This window comes from Pagrus pagrus (genome assembly GCF_965226575.1).
Source record: "Pagrus pagrus genome assembly, chromosome: 20".
NCBI classification, from domain to species: Eukaryota; Metazoa; Chordata; class Actinopteri; order Spariformes; family Sparidae; genus Pagrus; species Pagrus pagrus.
Window position 1 is genome coordinate 147501 of NC_140207.1, and position 18953 is coordinate 166453.

An 18953-nucleotide genomic window follows, 5' to 3' on the forward strand; every position below is an offset into this window, starting at 1 on the left:
TCTGTGTGTTTGTGTCTGTCTGTCTGTGTGTGTGTGTGTGTGTGTGTGTGTGTGTGTGTGTGTCTGTGTGTGTGTTTGTGTGTGTCTGTGTGTGTCTGTGTGTTTGTGTGTGTATGTGTGTGTGTTTGTGTGTGTCTGTGTGAGTGTGTCTGTGTGTGTTTGTCTGTGTGTCTTTCTGTGTGTGTTTGTGTGTGTCTGTGTGAGTGTGTCTGTCTGTGTGTTTGTGTCTGTCTGTCTGTGTGTGTGTGTGTGTGTGTGTGCGTGTGTGTGTGTGTGTTTGTCTGCGTGTTTGTGTGTGTCTGTGAGTGTGTCTGTCTGTCTGTGTGTTTGTGTGTGTGTGTCTGTGTATGTGTGTGTGTGTGTGTGTGTGTGTGTGTTTGTGTCTGTCTGTGTGTGTGTGTGTTTGTGTGTGTGTGTCTGTGTGTTTGTGTATGTGTCTGTCTGTGTTTGTGTGTGTGTGTATGTGTGTTTGTCTGTGTGTCTTTCTGTGTGTGTGTTTGTGTGTGTCTGTGTGAGTGTGTCTGTCTGTGTGTTTGTGTCTGTCTGTCTGTGTGTGTGTGTGTGTGTCTGTGTGTGTGTTTGTGTGTGTCTGTGTGTGTCTGTGTGTTTGTGTGTGTATGTGTGTGTGTGTGTTTGTGTGTGTCTGTGTGAGTGTGTCTGTGTGTGTTTGTCTGTGTGTTTGTCTGTGTGTTTGTGAGTGTGTCTGTCTGTGTGTGTGTTTGTGTGTGTCTGTGTGTGTGTTTGTGTGTGTCTGTGTGAGTGTGTGTGTGTGTGTGGGTGTCTGTCACTGTCACGTTGTTGCTAATCTGACACTATTCTGATAGATGCTAACAGGCTAACACCAACATATAGTTCCTGTTTGTGAACCAATCAGATGACAGAAACAGATTCTAAATGGATTTATGGACCACAGAACAAAAAAGTCAGATCAGAAACTTTATTGATCTCATCAAACACTGACAGAAATAAAACATCAGCGGATTGTTGCAAACATTAAAACAAGCTGGACCTGAGGGAGCTGTGACATCACAGTGACATCAGCAGGTAGGAGGAGTCAGAGCGAACTCAGCAGGACTGACACACAGGAATACAAATATATATACTCATATATAAACTTTATAATAGAAATCTATAGATACAGTAGAGACTCTGAAGAACACTAGAGAGAATAAAATTATAAATATAAACTTATTATTCAAAATTACTTTAAAGCTCATGTCAGCCACTTTCCACAAACTGACCAATCACAGCAGAGGAGGCAGGACTTTTGGATGATGTCATGTTTCCACGTGGAGTGAAGTGACGAGCCTTCATCAAACAAAACAAAGTCCAAAGAGTAAAATCCTGAGTTGTTCAGGTGGAAATGACATCATTACAGTGGAGGCGGAGCCACAGTGTGATGTCATCAAGTGTTTCCTGTTTCAGTCCTGTGTGATGTTTATTAACGAGCCCTTACATTAATTAAAAACAGCTGAAACTGATCAGAAGGTTTCTTGTTATTATAAAATGTGTTGTGATTTAATATTATTCTCATAATGACACCTTTAACTCTTAATGATCTTTTTCACTGTCACAATAAAATGTTTTCAGATATTATAGAAAATGTAGAAAACTGATCTCAACTTCGTCTTTTTTTAGAAGGAGCCAATCAGCTGTCAGCAGCCATGTTGTCTCCAGGAGGTTGTAGAAAAAAAGGAAAATTAAAGACTTTTTCTTCTCAGATGGTTTTTGGTCACAGAGGAAACGATATGTCCACCTGTCATCACAGCAGGTGTGTTGTTTAGGACTCAACATCCCAGAATCCTTTGCACACTGGGGCTGGTTTTGGTTCAGTCACCCAAAGACCCGTAGGAGCCTGAAATGGAGTTCAGGTGCACCATGAGGTCACATGACCCACACCTGGGGATCTGAGTGATGATTGGATGAAAGATGGGAGTTCACGTTGGGTCATCAATCAGGTATCTGGGTTGGTTCGGTCACGATTTGTCTGTGTTGGTATCCTCTGAGTGTGATTGGTTCTTGTCCTCTGAGTGTGATTGGTTCTTGTCCTCTGAGTGTGATTGGCTCTTGTCCTCTGAGTGTGATTGGTTCTTGTCCTCTGAGTGTGATTGGCTCTTGTCCTCTGCGTGTGATTGGTTCTTGTCCTCTTCCTGGGATTGAGTCCTATCCTGAGTGTGTGATTGGCTTGTGTCTTCTTCGTGTGATTGGCTCCTGCCCTGAGCGTGTGATTGGCTCCTGTCCTGAGCATGTGATTGGCTCCTGTCCTGAGCATGTGATTGGCTCCTGTCCTTGGCGTGTTTGAACATAAGGATGGAGTTGTAGATTTTGAGGGCAGGACCAAGTTTGATTGACATGATCCTGACGATGTCCCGTTGGGTGAGGAGGAGGAAGGCCCGGCCATCGATTTGCTAGACAGAGAGAGGCAGGAACCAATCAGATCACAGCATGTTAAATGCGTCATAAAATTTACAGCAGCTGATTGGTCGCCTCACCTCGTCCCTGAAGTGCTTGGCCTGATCCTCACAGCCGGGAAGAGACTCGACGAAATCTGACACCTGCAGAGAGACAGACAGAGAGGACAGAGAGGACAGAGAGACAGACAGGTCAGAGAGGACAGAGAGGACAGTGAGAGAGAGAGAGACAGGTCAGAGACCTACTGACCTGCTGGACGCTCCAGTGCTGGACAGCGTCGGCGTGGACTCGGGCCACGCCAGGCAGCAGTTTGCGGTGTTGCTCCCAGCAGAGCGACAGGTCGCGGCCAGGCTGCGCTGACATGGCTGACAGGAAGACAGACTGATGGAGGGCGGCCTGCAAACTGGACTCTGCTCGAGACACAGACAGGTCAGAGAGAGACAGACGGATCAGAGACAACATATATGTACCCAATATATATCAACATGCCACAACCTGAGGGACAGTGAGTGACCGACACACACACACACACACACACACACACACACACACACACACACACACACACACACACACGCAGGATATACTGTATATATAATTAATGTAAATCAATCTTCATGTTGTTATTTGTTGTGTTCTGTCCGAGTGTTTGGACAAGTTGTGTTTTGATGCTTTGGCAACATTGTTGTTAAAACTTTCATGCCAATAAAACCTCTTTGAATTTGATTTGAATTGAATTGAAAAATTGAATTGACAACAGATGTGAAGGGGCGGGTGGAGGACTCTCTCCACCTGCCTGTGTGGTCCTGGTCCAGACATGTTCAGCTTCAGATCAGAACCAGGACCACCAGGATCTGCTGGAGGACTAAACACCTGGAGCCTCATCAGGTTCTGATCCGGAGCGGTTCACCGACAGGAGCAGAGCTCAGAGTTACTTTGTAACTTGTGGATTTATCTTCACTCCTGTTTATCAGCCTGACTGCAGCAGTGATCCGGAGGTGACCTCCACTGTCGGGTGGTTCTGTTCTGTACTGTTGACTGCTGACTGGAGCTGGAGGGGAAATGGACTTTACTTCATGAACGTAACGAGAGGACACGGAGAACCAGAACCAGAACCAGAGTCTCTGCTGAGTGCTGACTTCACTCAGCGCTTCAGCTCAACTCTCTGATGTGTTAAAGTTTCCTTCTGGTTGTGTTCGGTCTCGTTCTCAGACTTCCTTCCTCTCTCTCTGACTCTCTCCTGAAGTTACAGCCACAGACGACCAGATGAAACTCAGCGTCACCTCGAGGACACTGGAGGATTTCTCTGCTTTAACTTTGGTGGAAACGTTTGTGATGATGTGAGAACACAACTCAACAACATGCAGAACAAAGGTCCAGTTGTTTTACACATTTAAATACAGAAATCTGACAGATTGTATCTTTAATGAACTCATAAACTGAGGAGCTCAGCCGGTTCTGTACATAATCAATAAGATCAGGGGTCGACAATATAAATGGCCCGGTGGCCCTGACATACTTTTAAAACCGTCAGGGCCACCAGAACGCTCCAAGCACTGGCCCGGTGGGGCCAGCATGGATTAAAGTTCTCTGTCGCTACGACGGATTTCCGTCATTCAAACTTAACAGAGGCGACTTGTGAGATCAATGTAGATCGGAGGAGAACTGTTGGCTGATGTTTATTTCAGATTGTCACACTCTACAGCCAATGGTATCGTTAACAGTGTGCTCGCCTGACCAATGACAGTGCAGTGACCCACACGGGGCGGGATCTCAACACGGAGCGGCGCTAAAGTTTAGCTGCTTAGCTAGCAAGGACTCGTCACGCTGCTACGTTATCAGCTGAGTTTAGTCAGCACGTGAGAACTCGTCTGACACGGAGAGTCTCCTGTTGTGTGCTACATGTGTGAAACAACAACTATAGTCTGGACTTTGTCTGCAGTGTATCTGTGTAAACGGCTTCATTCAGCGTCTCTCCCTCCCCTCTGGCACCGTGAGTTACCATGGTTACAGGACCGCCCTGAAACTTTATAATGATGATCAATAATAAGCTTTTGGTTAGTTTGACTGTACAGAATCATGAATGTTGCCTGACTGTAGCTCAATGCTGAAATCTTGTATTATAACATAGAACAAAGCCTCAGAGCTTCTTTGATCATTAACATGTTAGTGATGACAGAAAGTGAGAACTCGCATCAGACTGACGAGGCTGCAAGAGTTGCTGCTTGTATGATGTATTTTTCTGTTGAACGATAAGAGGCTCACTTTAAACAATATCATTAATAATAATAATTAATGATAATGATTATGAGAAGAAGAAGATGTTAAAAATAGCTACTGAAAAGTTCTGTAGATGGTTGATTATTTGAAAGAGTAAAACTTGAGAGAAGCTTGGCAAAAAAAAAGAAACATTGATTTCATAGATTGAAAATTACATTGAAAATACAAAAAACATTTTAACTGTGTATAGAACAGCTGTTCAGATCCTCCTCCTGTAAAACACTGTTGGTCAGATATTTAAACTTGATGTCTGCATTAGAGAACATGGTGTGGGCTGAGGCTGTAAATCTTATCTTATTTGATCTGATCTTCATCACTGGCCCCCACAATTTGCCACCAGTGGCAAATTTCCCTTATTGTCTACCCCTGAAGATGTATTATTAACTGACTGTATTGAATAAAGGAAATAATAGAATACTCAAAGATCTTTGATCTTTATCCTTTGAGAAAACAATCTGCAGAGGAATCAGCTATTCAATTACTACTGATCATCAGTAGCGTGTGGTCCTGGTCCAGACATGTAGTAGTTTCAGATCAGAACCAGGACCCCCCAGACCCAGATTCAACCAGAGCTCATTAAAATGTGACGAGACAGCAGAGACCTGTCTGTGGACTGAGAGTGAGACGGGCACCATGTGATCAATCAGCTGATGAGTGATCAGAAAGAGTCTGTTACTCTTCAGACGAGAAAACTCAGAGGACAACCAACACAGCTGTTACCATGGAAACAGCCACTTCATCCGCCTGCTGTATCCATGGAAACACGATGAGATGGTGAGTGAGTCATTACATCATTAAACACCTGCAGCGTGTCCTGAACGCATCATGTGATGCTGCTGATGTCACTGATGATGTCACCTCAACAGTTTACATGTGATCGGATCAAACATGCGATTTGATCAAACGTGCGATCGGATCAAAACGTGCAATTGGATCAAACATGTGATCGGATCAAACGTGATCGGATCAAACGTGATCGGATCAAACGTGTGATCGGATCAAACATGTGATCGGCTCAAACATGTGATCGGATCAAACATGCGATCGGATCAAACGCGATCGGATCAAACGTGTGATCGGATCAAACATGCGATCGGATCAAACGTGATGGGATCAAACGTGATCGGATCAAACGTGTGATCGGATCAAACGTGTGATCGGATCAAACATGCGATCGGCTCAAACATGCGATCGGATCAAACGTGATCTGATCAAACGTGATCTGATCAAACGTAATCTGATCCATCTGCATGTGAATCACTGTCGTCCTCTTTCAGTCCACAAGGAGGCGCTGATGCACCTGAAGCTGTTTAACTGACAAAAACACCAGAAGAAGAACTAGCTTTAGCTAACAACTCTTCATAAGCTAACAGCTATCCATGAAATAATGTTAACTTATAGAACGTTGTGTTACTGTTCTGTTTACGTTAGCCCGGTTTCACACCAGAACCTCTTAACCCTGTTTACATGTTTCTCAGGGGATAACCCCACAAACTAACTCTGCTCAACAGCAGGGCCAGCCCAAGGCTAAAGTCGGAAGTAGCCCACTTTGGAACGCTTTCTTAGCCCGGGGCTAACAGCTCCCTTAGCATGGGGCTAAGGAGTTTCTAATAATGCTAATGGGCTAAGTGCAGTGTGATGTCAGCCCCTAAAAACACCTGTGAACAACACCTGATCCATCACTCAGTATGTTTCCATGCACACCATCAGGCCTTTTAACTGGACTGCTGACATCATGTAAACGTACGGACTGTGGATCACAGCCCTACGCGGCGTAACGGGAATGTCTTTGGGCTGCTGTCGGTTCGTGCAGGGGTAGAAGTGGTTGTTGGGTTCTACGCAGACTTGTGTGGTCCGTGCAGGTTCAGGCCAGTCGTCCGGAGATTCATGTGCTTTTTTTGGAATTCGGCTTCACACTGAATCCCCAGATGTCTGCTGGCTCATGTGAAATGCATTCTGGGAAACTTGTCTTTAATTACGTCCTGACAAAGCCGTAAGAGTGAGACCTCTTCAAGTACTTTACCTGGACTGAGGGCTCCGAGGTGAAGCTCCTCCTCTTCCTCTTTCACACGGAGGAATTTGGTTGGCTGGGGCAGTCTGTGGGTGGAGCCAAATTAAGAGAGAGACAGACAGACAGAGAACGAGAGACAGACAGAGACAGAGACAGAGAGAGAGAAAGAGAGAGAGTAGTGAAGTCTGGGTCCACTCAGTCATCAGAACTGAACCCGCTGGGACAAACATCCGACAGAGTCTTTACATGCAGAAGTCTGCAGACACATTTTACACAGAAACACACCAACAAATGCATGTAGAGCAGAATGAGGCAGAGACCCGCTGATAATTAACATGCAACAGAGAACGCTCCACTTGTTAACCAGCTGAAGTCCAGCCAGAGACGCCTCCACTCCAAAGCCCTCCAGACTCTGAGCTGAGCCCAGAGAAGAGTCCCCTCTGTCAGCTGGTCCTGAGGCTGACTGCCCCTCTCAGACAGTCTGACAGCCTCACAACAACACTGCTCTCCCAACACAACCAGAGTCAACACATTATAACACAATGTAGAGAAACCTGCAACACTGGAGAGAAGAAACTAAAAGCCAAAGTGGATCAGAACGTTATCTCGCCCTAAAAACATGATGAGTCAGCAGAACATCTCTACTGTCAGAGATAGAAAGCAGAGACAGATGCTCACCAAGTACAGGCTCAGTGACCACAAACTGACAATCCAAACAGGAAGACACAAACAATCATGGCAACCAAAAGACAACACAACATGTGGTCACTGCTCGACAGGTGAGGCTGAGACAGAGACGCACTTTCTCCTACAATGTAAAACATTCAACGACACCAGGAACATTTATTTTAACAAGTTCAACTCTGTAATCTGAGTCCAAAGAGCTGAACCACCTGTCAACATTAAAATACTGCTGGGAGAAGGAGACAGGGCATACCTGCTGCACACACACACACACACACACACACACACACTGTATATATAATTAATGTAAATCAATCTTGGTGTTGTGTTTGTGTTGTTATTTGTTGTGTTCTGTCCGAATGTTGGACAAATTGTGTTTTTGATGCTTTGGCAACATTGTTGTAAAACTTTCATGCCAATAAAGCTCCTTTGAATTTGACAGAGAGACAGAGGGAGAGAGAGACAGTTACCCCGTCACCATTAAAGAAATACAGCACAAAATCAAAACCCTTCAAAATGGAAAAGCTTGCGGTATAGACAGCGTTAACTCAGAGATGCTGACACACAGCAACTTAAAACTCCAACTCGCCGTGCAAAAACACTTCAACATGGTGTTGGCCTCTGGATATCACCCCAGTGTTTGGAATAAAGGGCTCATTTCTCCTGTATTTAAAAATGGAGGCAGGTGTAACCCCAGCAGTGACAGGGGCATCTGTGTTAACAGCAACCTGAGTAAACTCTTCTGCAGCATCCTCGACTCCAGATTAATCTCTTATCTCACTGAACATAATATTCTGTCTAGAAGCCACGTTGGCTTTTTACCGAACATCAAACATCTGACACACGTACACTCTGCATACACTCATCCAGCAGCATGTCCACGGACCACACAGAGGAAACATATCTGCATGTTTTGTAGATCTAAAAAAGACTTTTGACACAATTTGGCACAACGGGTTATTTTTACAACTTCTCCAATATGGAATTGGGGGTAAAATGTATGATTTAATCAAATCCAAATATTCTGACAACCAGTGCTGTTAAAACTGGAAACACAAGAACAGAGTTGTTCAAACAAGGAAAAGCAGCATCAGGCTGCAGCCTGTCTCCACTCTGATCAACATCTACATCAATACACTGGCCACTCTTCTTGAACAGTCCTCAAGCCCAGGATTACATCTACAAGGCAAAGACATCACATTCCTCATGTATGCAGAGGACCTGGTTCTACTGTCCCCAACAGAACAGGGCCTACAGCAGAACCTCTCTCTGCTGGAGACGTTCTGTCAAAACTGGGCGGTAGATATCAACCTTGACCAAACCAAAGTCCTGGTCTTCCAGAAAAAGGCCCGTTACAGGAGTCCAAACATGTCTTCAGGTCAGAGGGACCACACTTCAGCACACAGAGGAATATAATTATCTGGGCACCATCATCAGTTCATCAGGCAGCTTTGACAAAGCAACAAACTCCCTCACAGCAAAGACACGCAGGGCGACTGCAGCATCAACAGCTCACTATATAAACTCAGTCCTGCAGTTACAGTTAAACTACTGAACAGTGTAATAAACCATCCTGATGTATGAAGTGAAGTGTGGGGCCCTCTGATGACCCAGAGGCACCTCATGGGACACAACACCCACAGAACTCAACCTTCAGTTCTGCAAGGAAATCCTCAAGGTCCACAGAAACGGTCCAAACCATGCATGTAGAGCAGAGCTGGGACACTTCCCTCTCTCTACATGATCAGAGGGTCAGTTCAGTTCAGGTTCACTCAGCTGATCACAAGCTGATCCTGGTTCCTGTCACCACAGAGCCTTCCTCAGTAACAGCCTCTGTCCAGAGACAGACCCTCTGAGAAACACCAGAGAAACCTGCCACCTCAAAACCCAAGACCTCCAGACTGTCTCCAGAACTCACCTGCTGTCTACAGACAGAGAAGAAAGAGACTTTTGACAATTGGAAGAATGAAATCAAATCCATCAATAAACTGGATGCTGTCGCTCACTGGACAGAGAGTCTTCTCCAGCAGATCTCTGGTCAGATACAAAACCCCAAACACAGACAACACTAACACTGTCCAGACTCAGACCATCAGCTACAGGCTGAAACAGGTGACAGAAGAAAGAGTGAAGCCCAGAGGATGAAGAGTCTGTAGACACTGCTCTTCAGGAGAACCAGAACCTGAGGCCCATCTCCTCCTCTCCTGCCCCCTGTACCAGACTGAGAGAGAGGTTCTCCTCCAGCAGATCACTGCAGCAGATCCATCGTATCAGGGAAACATGTGGTGAGCTGTTAAAAGTCTGTCTGGAGAAGATCCACCATTTGTAAAGTCAGCTGCACAATATGTAACACTAGAGACACACACCACTGCTGAGCACAACCATTACTGCTGTGATGTAATGTTGTTGTTGTTGTTTTTCATTTCTTTACTTTATATATTATTATCATTATTATTATCATCATCATTTAGTATGAACTGTATATATAATTTTAATTATATATAACAACTTGCAACTGTCTAATGACACCCAGTCTGTGTATAAGAGAGAGACAGCACTTCATCAGCACACACACACACACACACACACACACACACACACACACACACACACATAAGGTATACAGTATAAATATATATATTTTTTATTTATTTTTATTTTTATTTTTTATTTTATTATATTTGTATATATTTGATTCTGTGAGTTGTATTTGTTTTGTTTTCATTGACTCTTGATGCTTTGGCAACATAGTTCTTGTAACAGTCATGCCAATAAAGCAAAATGAATTGAATTGAATTGAATTGAATTGAGAGAGAGACAGAGAGACAGAGGGACAGAGAGAGACAGAGAGACAGAGAGAGAGACAGAGAGAGAGACAGAGAGACAGAGGGACAGAGAGACAGAGAGAGACAGACAGAGAGAGAGACAGAGAGACAGTCTTTATTAAGGTAACATGTCCTCCTGTTGTTTTTATCTGCATGCACCTGTCCCTGTCCTCTCACTTGTCTCCCTCCTCAGAGTGTGTAAAACTTTTATTCTGAAATAATTTCCACTTCCTGCAGTGATGTCACAGACTGAAAGACATCCCTGAAGTCTCTGTCTGTCTTTATCTACACTGTGAGAAGACGTCTACATGTTTGTGTCTGATGAAGATGATGTGAATGATCTGACAGTAGGCGTCGTCATGGTAACATGATGTATCACAAAGTGCTGACCTGGTGACCTCAGGTGACCTCAGGTGAGTCTGTGAGGAGTGAGAGCGACACCTCGGGTTTCATCTGCATCACTGTGTGTGTGTGTGTGTGTGTGTGTGTGTGTGTGTTATATAATGCAGCTTTATGTAACCTCCACAGATAATCTACTCACAACACACACACACCCACACACACTTCACATGATCCTGTCGTCTATTCTGAGCAGCAGAGAGACAGACAGGTCACTGTGAACAACATCATGTTTCACCTTCCAACAGCCAATCAGAGCACTGCTTCTTCACCTACAGTCAGCTGTCTGTCAGGCTCACCTGTCTGTCTGTCTCACCTGTCTGTCAGTCTTCTCTTGCCCAGAGGAAGCAGCAGAGTGTCGTCTCTGGGCTCAGTCTTCACCTGAACACTGTTCACCAGACAGACAGGAAGAGAGACAGTGAGACAGTTTAAACAGTGGTTAACAGTGACACAGAGCGCTCTCTGCTGTCAGGTGCTGGTATTAAAACAAGGTTTATATACAGATATGATCAAACATGACTTATACAGCCAGGACTGATGTGACTTTACATGAAGAATGAACTGAGTTTGTTTTCTATAGTGCGGTTACCTGTCTGACTGGTTGCCATGGTGATATACGGTGACAGGTACGAGGGTGACGACTCGCTCTCCTCCCAGCCTATCAGGAAGCACCACCTCTTTACGCATATTAATGTCTGAGTACGGACAGCCGAAGGAACTGTGCGAGACACACACAACACAACCATGACTCTACAAACACACAATGACTCAGGAAAATCTGACTTGACTCAACAAAACAGACACATGACTCAGGAAACACAAAACATGACTCGGGAAACACAAAACATGACTCAGGAAACACAAAACATGACTCGGGAAACACAAAACATGACTCAGGAAACAGACACATGACTCAGGAAACACAAAACATGACTCAGGAAACAGACACATGACTCAGGAAACACAAAACATGACTCAGGAAACACAAAACATGACTCAGGAAACAGACACATGACTCAGGAAACACAAAACATGACTCGGGAAACACAAAACATGACTCAGGAAACACAAAACATGACTCAGGAAACAGACACATGACTCAGGAAACACAAAACATGACTCAGGAAACAGACACATGACTCAGGAAACACAAAACATGACTCGGGAAACACAAAACATGACTCGGGAAACAGACACATGACTCAGGAAACACAAAACATGACTCAGGAAACAGACACATGACTCAGGAAACACAAAACATGACTCAGGAAACAGACACATGACTCAGGAAACACAAAACATGACTCGGGAAACAAAACATGACTCAGGAAACACAAAACATGACTCAGGAAACAGACACATGACTCAGGAAACACAAAACATGACTCAGGAAACAGACACATGACTCAGGAAACACGAAACATGACTCGGGAAACACAAACCATGACTCAGGAAACACAAAACATGACTCGGGAAACAGACACATGACTCAGGAAACAGACACATGACTCAGGAAACACAAAACATGACTCAGGAAACAGACACATGACTCAGGAAACACAAAACATGACTCAGGAAACACAAAACATGACTCGGGAAACAGACACATGACTCAGGAAACACAAAACATGACTCAGGAAACACAAAACATGACTCAGGAAACAAAACATGACTCGGGAAACACAAAACATGACTCGGGGAACACAAAACATGACTCAGGAAACACAAAACATGACTCAGGAAACACAAAACATGACTCAGGAAACACAAAACATGACTCGGGGAAACAGACACATGACTCAGGAAACTGAAAACATGACTCAGGAAACACAAAACAGGACTCAGGAAACAGGAAACATGACTCAGGAAACACAAAACAGGACTCAGGAAACAGGAAACATGGGTTAAATGAGTCATGGTTACCTGTGGTGTCCGGTGTATTTGGCTCCTTTAATGTGTCCGACTCCTCTGCAGCCTGGAGTCGGACACACCCCCTGAGAGGGGGAGCACAAGGGGGAGGAACCTGTCTCACACAAAGAGGGAGCACTGTTAGGATGACTATGAGGTCAATCTGTCTGTACCTGTCTGTCTGACCTATCTGTGTCTATGTGACCTGTCTGTCTGACCTGGGGGTGGCTCCAGTAGGTGTCCTGTGCGTTGACACCAGCCGACAGGATGGAGATCATAGAGGTCGCTGTCACACCAGATGTCAAACAGCTCCGACCAGCCGTCATAATGCACCTGCAGGTACACACGCCTGATTACATCATCACATACTGTATGGCATCACACAGGTACACACAAGTAGAAGACAGGTAGACAGTACCTTCACCCGGTAATCGTCTGTATCTGTTATTGTGGCAACGCGGATCAACATGGGATTCCTCCTGTCGACCACCTCCAGCTTCTGGTTCACCTGGAAACCATGTGGAGCTCTCTGATTGGGCAGATGTGAAAACACACTTGTTAGTCCTAACTCCTTGTTTCCTTCCCTACCTCATGTTTCCTTCTCTACCTCCTTGTTTCCTTCTTCACCTCCTTGCATCCTTCTCTACTTCATGTTTCCTTCTCTACCACCTTGTTTCCTTCTCTACTTCCTTGTTTCCTTCCCTACCTCCATGTTTCCTTCTCTACCTCATGTGTCCTTCTTTACCTCCTTGTTTCCTTCTCTACTTCCTTGTTTCCTTCCCTACCTCCATGTTTCCTTCTCTACCTCATGTGTCCTTCTTTACCTCCTTGTTTCCTTCTCTACTTTATTGTTTCGTTCTCTACCTCCTTGTTTCCTACCCTACCTCCTTGTTTCCTTCTCTACCTCCTTGTTTCCTTCTCTACCTCATGTATCCTTCTCTACCTCTTTGTTTCCTTCTTTACCTCCCTGTTTCCTTCTCTACCTCCTTGTTTCCTTCCGTACCTCCTTGTTTCCTTCTCTACCTCCGTGTTTCCTTCTCTACCTCTTTGTTTCCTTCTTTACCTCCCTGTTTCCTTCTCTACCTCCTTGTTTCCTTCCGTACCTCCTTGTTTCCTTCTCTACCTCCGTGTTTCCTTCTCTACCTCCTTGTTTCCTTCCGTACCTCCTTGTTTCCTTCTCTACCTCCGTGTTTCCTTCCCTACCTCCGTGTGTCCTTCTCTACCTCCTTGTTTCCTTGTCTACCTCCTAGTTCCTCACCAGTGTGAAGACTGATCTGGGAGCAGCAGTGGAACCAGTTTCCTGCAGGTAATCCTCCCACAGGAAGTTCTCTGGGTTGGAATGACCTGAAAGACAAAAGTACCATTTAGCTAGGAGTACTCAGAGTATTGAGAGTATTGAGAGTACTCCGATTACTACAGAGAGTATGCGTGTACCCTGTGGAGCAGTCAGAGGTCGTCCCTGTTCTTCACACCAGCCCACAGGGTGGATGTACGGACTGCTGCTGTCACACCTGATCGATCAATACAACAGTCAATACATCAACACAATAATACTGATAATCAATAAGTATTGATCATGTGTAGAACCTTCAGTGTGATACAAATATCATGAAACAACTGCAGCTCCATCTGCTGGCAAATATCACAACTACACCCTTTACTGCAAATACAACCCTGTGGTACAACAAATACTACAGCTGTGTACTAATACTTTTAATACTACTGCTAATACTAGTACTACTACAAATACTACAAATACTACCACTGTGTACTAATACTATTAATACTACTGCTAATACTAGAACTACTACAAATACTACCACTGTGTACTAATACTATGAATACTACTCTCTGACCTGCCGTGCTGACCTGTCTGTCTGTCTGTCACCTGTCTGTCTGACCTGTCTGTCTCTGACCTGTCTGTCTGTGACCTGTCTGTCTGTGACCTGTCTCTACGCCACTTGTCTGTCTCTGACCTGTCTGTCTGTGACCTGTCTGTCTCACCAGTAGTCGTATGTGTCGTCCCAGTTGTCGAAGTGAACCAGGAAGTGGTCATCGATGACATCAGTGACTGAGGCGACGCAGACGAGCCCGGGGTTCTTCCTGTCGACCGCCTCCAACTTCATCCCCACCCTGAACCCACAGCTCTGAGAGACAGACAGGCAGAGAGACAGACAGGTGTATACTGACTGTAGTGCGACAGGTGAACAGAAAGACAGGTGAACAGACAAGTGAGCAGAAAGACAGGTGAACAGACAGACAGGTGAACAGACAAACAGGTGTACAGAGAGGTGAACAGACAGACAGGTGTACAGAGAGGTGAACAGACAGACAGGTGAACAGACAGACAGGTGAATACTGACTGCAGTGTGACAGGTGAAAAGGGTCGGAGGAGCAGCATGAGAGCCGGAGGACTGAAGGTAGAGCGACCAATCAAAATCTGTCTCACTGAGACCTGTGGAGAGAGACAGAAAGGTAGAGTGTTATCACCTGTATCAGGGGGGCGGGGCTACCTGTGCGGGGGCGGGGGCGAGGCTACCTGTGCTTACCTTTGGGTGGGTGGAGCTTGTGGTTGTTGTCTTTACACCAGCCTGCCGGTCGGATGTTTGCTGAGTCCGCATTTACCCAGAAGTCATAGCATTCTGAATACCCGTCGATATGGAGACGGAGTCGACAGCCAATCACCTGACAGAGAGAGAGACAGGAGACTCACCTGAACAGCCTCAGAGGGGTGTGTGTGTGTGTGTGTGTGTGAGTGTGTGTCTGTGTGTGTGTGTGTGTGTGTGTGTGTGTGTGTGAGTGTGTGTCTGTGTGTGTGAGTGAGTGTGTGTTACCTCTGCGACAGTCAGCACACAGAACATGGAGGCGTGCAGCGGGTCGACGCCCTCCAGCTTCATCCCAACTTTAAAACCAGTCCTTCTACTGGGAAAAGACTGGGACTGAGAGAGAGACAGGCCAGAGAGAGAGACAGGTCAGAGAGAGAGACAGGTCAGAGGGACATCTGATGCAGTGTGACAACAGTCTGTGTGTGTGTGTGTGTGTGTGTGTGTGTGTGTGTGTGTGTGTTACCTGTGTAAACAGTGACAGAGGAGCAGCTTCAGCTTTCTGTTCATTCAGGTACTGCTGCCACGACCAGGACCGCCTCTTTACACTCACTGAACACACACACACACACACACACACACACACACACACACATATAGGGTCACCATGTGAACTGTGTGGTAGCATAGTGACGTGCACGTCAGAAAGTCCTGCTCTCTGATTGGCTATCAGCTGTCTGATTGTTACTTCATGGCACCTGCAACCGCCTCAAGGACCCTGGAACTTCTTCAAGGACCCTGAATGATTCAGGACTGCTCTGGGGGCTCATTTAGAGAATCCACGCTAAATGTTTGCATACGTACAAATGAGGAAATGTGGGTATGCCAAATATTCACATGTATAAAACCTGCCATACGCCCAGCGGTATGCAGCTTCCTTTAATTAATCCCAAATCAATGCAGAAATATGCTCACGTGGCTCCGCCCCCTCTCCACACATACAAAGCACCTCATGAATATTAATGCTGGAGATGAGCCGCTGGTCGACGGTTCACGACGACAGAAAGATGAAGAAAATACACGTCTGCCCAGAGGACGAGCTGTTGGGCGGTGAGGTTACAAAGCACATGTTGTAAACATTCACAGTGACGGTCCGTGCAGCAGACACACGAGCAGCACCGCAGAATTTATATTGTACAGCGATCAGACTGACTGGTCCAGAATGACGACCAGTGTTAACCACGTCACTAAGATATATTTTCAAGTGGAAACACAATTTATTTATTGAAGTTTAGATCTGGTGGACTCGGCCTGCATCATGATCAGAACTCACAGTGATGTGGAGCGTAACCAGTGTGTGTGTGTGTGTGTGTGTGTGTGTGTGTGTGTGATGTGATCGGTCACAACAAAACAAGAGCTCTGATTCAGCTGACAGAGAGCCAATCATTTACATTCAGGGCATTCAGCAGACGCTTTTGTCCAAAACGACTTACAATAAGTACATTTGTCACAAGAAAGAAACCACAACATCTCTGTTGATAAAGTAGAAAAGATGGAAACAATATTCAAGCCCTCGTCAGAGCAAAGTAGCTGCTATTTATCGAGGATACCTTCGATAAGTGCTGAAGGTAGGAACATACAAGTGCACCCAGGTGGACCAGCAGGTGTCTGTGTGTGTGTGTGTGTGTGTGCGTGTGTGTGTGTGTGCGTGTGTGTGTGTGTGTGTGTGTGTGTTACCTTGACTGCTGCTGACTTTGTTCTTCATCATCTGTTCTTCTTCTTTGGCTCTTTTCTGATCAGACAGGAAGTAAAGGAGTGAATGTACGGCAGCCTGGAGGCTGTTGTTACTTGTATCATGTTATCATTGATTTGGTCTGTGCATCTTTGTCTTATAAATAAAGTTTATATGTTGAACAGTCAGTCATCATGGATCAATTACAAACAATCTGATTGGTTTCAGTCTCATGATCTCCTCTTACCTCTAGGTCAGATTATATTTACTAGTCACCAACAACTGTTCATCTATACATTGATGTAAAATATGTTTAACCAACATGTATGTTCCAGTTTAAAATAACACACACACACACACACACACACACTGTGAGTCCAGCTGGTGGCGCTGCAGCCACATCTCACTCGCCTGTCACTGAGAGCAGTCTGAGATGTAAAAACAGATAAAAAGTGAATGGAGTCTGGTGTAACTCAGCTCATCTGACTATAAACACGTTTGTTTCTTCAACCGATCAAATCACCAATAAACACATTGATCACTGTCAGACTGACTGTAACAAACACTCATCATCATCTTCATCACGGCAGGAAACGGCTCCATTAAAACACACTCACACACAAATCGGAAATCCACACATGTCCCTTCAAAATAAATGTCTGAAGACTCAGATTTGATCAGATGATCAAATATTCTGATTGTTGAATATCAGCCTCATCAATAAATAACTGATCTGAACTCACCTATCAGTATCAGCCCTGAAAAAAACACATTGATCGGCCCTGCTGATCACAACACGATGACCTGTCATCAACCATTTATGACTTTGGGTCAGGGTCAGGTGTTTTCAGAACTTCGGGATCAATACATTCATTGATCAGCTGATTATTAAGAAATATTGCTTATGTTTCCTTTTAGATCCTGTTTGAAGGATCAGAATTCATGAATGAATCAGACTCCAGTGCATGCTGGGAGACAAACTCACTCAGTATCATCATCTTAATACCTGTACAGATACTCTGACCTGTGGTGGCGCTGTCGAGCTTGAACTGATCAATAGGTTACGTGCTGACAAAGACACAGAAGAAGAATTAATTATACTTAGTTTGAATCTGAAAAGTAACCAAAGTAAATGTAATGGAGTAAAAAGTACAATACAAATACTGAAGTAAAGTATCTCAGTTACTTCTCACTACAGCCTGAGAAAGCGTCCAAACTCTTATTGTGAAGGTCTGACCGGAAGTGTATGAGCTGACAGGTTGAATCAGGAAACAACAAACAGCAGAAACCCGGCGGTGATCCGCGGCTCCCTCCGCCGGCCTCCGAGCTCCTGTGAGCGGCTGCAGCAGCAGCTCGGGGCCGCTGAGAGGAGCCGGAGGAGCGGATAGAGAGAGCCGCGACCAGCCGGGACCGGTACCGACCGTCTGAACGGAACCTACCGTGTCTGATGATCCGCCTCACCTCACTCTGCTGATAGCTCCACAACACGGAAGTAACAAAGCAACCAGCACATTGCGCATGCTCCGAGAGAGAGAGAGAGGGAGAGAGAGAGAGAGAGAGAGGGAGAGAGAGAGAGAGAGAGGGAGAGAGAGAGAGGGAGGGAGAGAGAGAGAGGGAGAGAGAGAGTCAAAGTCCTGGTCTTCCAGAAAAAGGCCCGTTACAGGAGTCCAAACATGTCTTCAGGTCAGAGGGACCACACTTCAGCACACAGAGGAATATAATTATCTGGGCACCATCATCAGTTCATCAGGCAGCTTTGACAAAGCAACAAACTCCCTCACAGCAAAGACACGCAGGGCGACTGCAGCATCAACAGCTCACTATATAAACTCAGTCCTGCAGTTACAGTTAAACTACTGAACAGTGTAATAAACCATCCTGATGTATGAAGTGAAGTGTGGGGCCCTCTGATGACCCAGAGGCACCTCATGGGACACAACACCCACAGAGAAACTCAACCTTCAGTTCTGCAAGGAAATCCTCAAGGTCCACAGAGACGGTCCAAACCATGCATGTAGAGCAGAGCTGGGACACTTCCCTCTCTCTACATGATCAGAGGGTCAGCTCAGTTCAGGTTCACTCAGCTGATCACAAGCTGATCCTGGTTCCTGTCACCACAGAGCCTTCCTCAGTAACAGCCTCTGTCCAGAGACAGACCC

The 18953-nt window shown here is 45.4% G+C and overlaps 1 protein-coding gene and 1 pseudogene across 7 annotated transcripts in view; both read right to left on the reverse strand.

Annotated features, from left to right (window-relative positions):
• Window positions 1-1794, reverse strand: part of LOC311249792 — a 2606-nt pseudogene extending 812 nt beyond the window's left edge. The window contains exons 1-2 of the transcript in view: window positions 1757-1794; window positions 1-195 (exon numbers count right to left, since the gene is read on the reverse strand). The exon at window positions 1-195 is cut by the window's left edge and continues 428 nt beyond it. The product of the transcript in view is annotated as an uncharacterized misc_RNA (transcript). The remainder of the gene's footprint in view (window positions 196-1756) is intronic.
• Window positions 924-18300, reverse strand: l3mbtl4 (L3MBTL histone methyl-lysine binding protein 4). 6 transcript variants are annotated; one of them, XM_084341222.1, is made up of 19 exons: window positions 18234-18300; window positions 17780-17862; window positions 16800-16854; window positions 15589-15674; window positions 15354-15458; window positions 15069-15204; window positions 14883-14974; window positions 14524-14666; window positions 13954-14030; window positions 13778-13863; window positions 12938-13048; window positions 12738-12852; window positions 12535-12634; window positions 11201-11329; window positions 10928-10999; window positions 6716-6789; window positions 2662-2822; window positions 2493-2555; window positions 924-2408 (listed from the first exon to the last, which is right to left on the reverse strand). In XM_084341222.1, the coding sequence occupies exons 3-19, from the start codon at window positions 16828-16830 to the stop codon at window positions 1977-1979; spliced, it is 2013 nt and encodes a 670-aa protein (XP_084197348.1). In that variant the 5' UTR covers window positions 16831-16854; window positions 17780-17862; window positions 18234-18300; the 3' UTR covers window positions 924-1976. The 6 variants fall into 6 exon arrangements, with proteins under 6 accessions (XP_084197348.1, XP_084197347.1, XP_084197350.1 ...); XM_084341221.1 differs by having other exon boundaries at window positions 17801-17862; window positions 18234-18294; XM_084341224.1 differs by lacking the exon at window positions 15589-15674 and having other exon boundaries at window positions 17801-17862.
• Between the last annotated feature and the right edge of the window lie 653 nt (window positions 18301-18953).

What these genes read in the sequence shown, in the direction of transcription:
- l3mbtl4 (XM_084341222.1), bottom strand. Translation starts at nt 16,830, where the DNA reads ATGATGAAGAACAAAGTCAGCAGCAGTCAAG. An exon ending in ACCTCTGACTGCTCCACAGG is followed by an intron (nt 13,864 to 13,953) that starts GTACACGCATAC and finishes TTTGTCTTTCAG; the next exon opens with GTCATTCCAACCCAGAGAAC. An exon ending in CCTCGGAGCCCTCAGTCCAG is followed by an intron (nt 2,823 to 6,715) that starts GTAAAGTACTTG and finishes TGTCTCGAGCAG; the next exon opens with AGTCCAGTTTGCAGGCCGCC.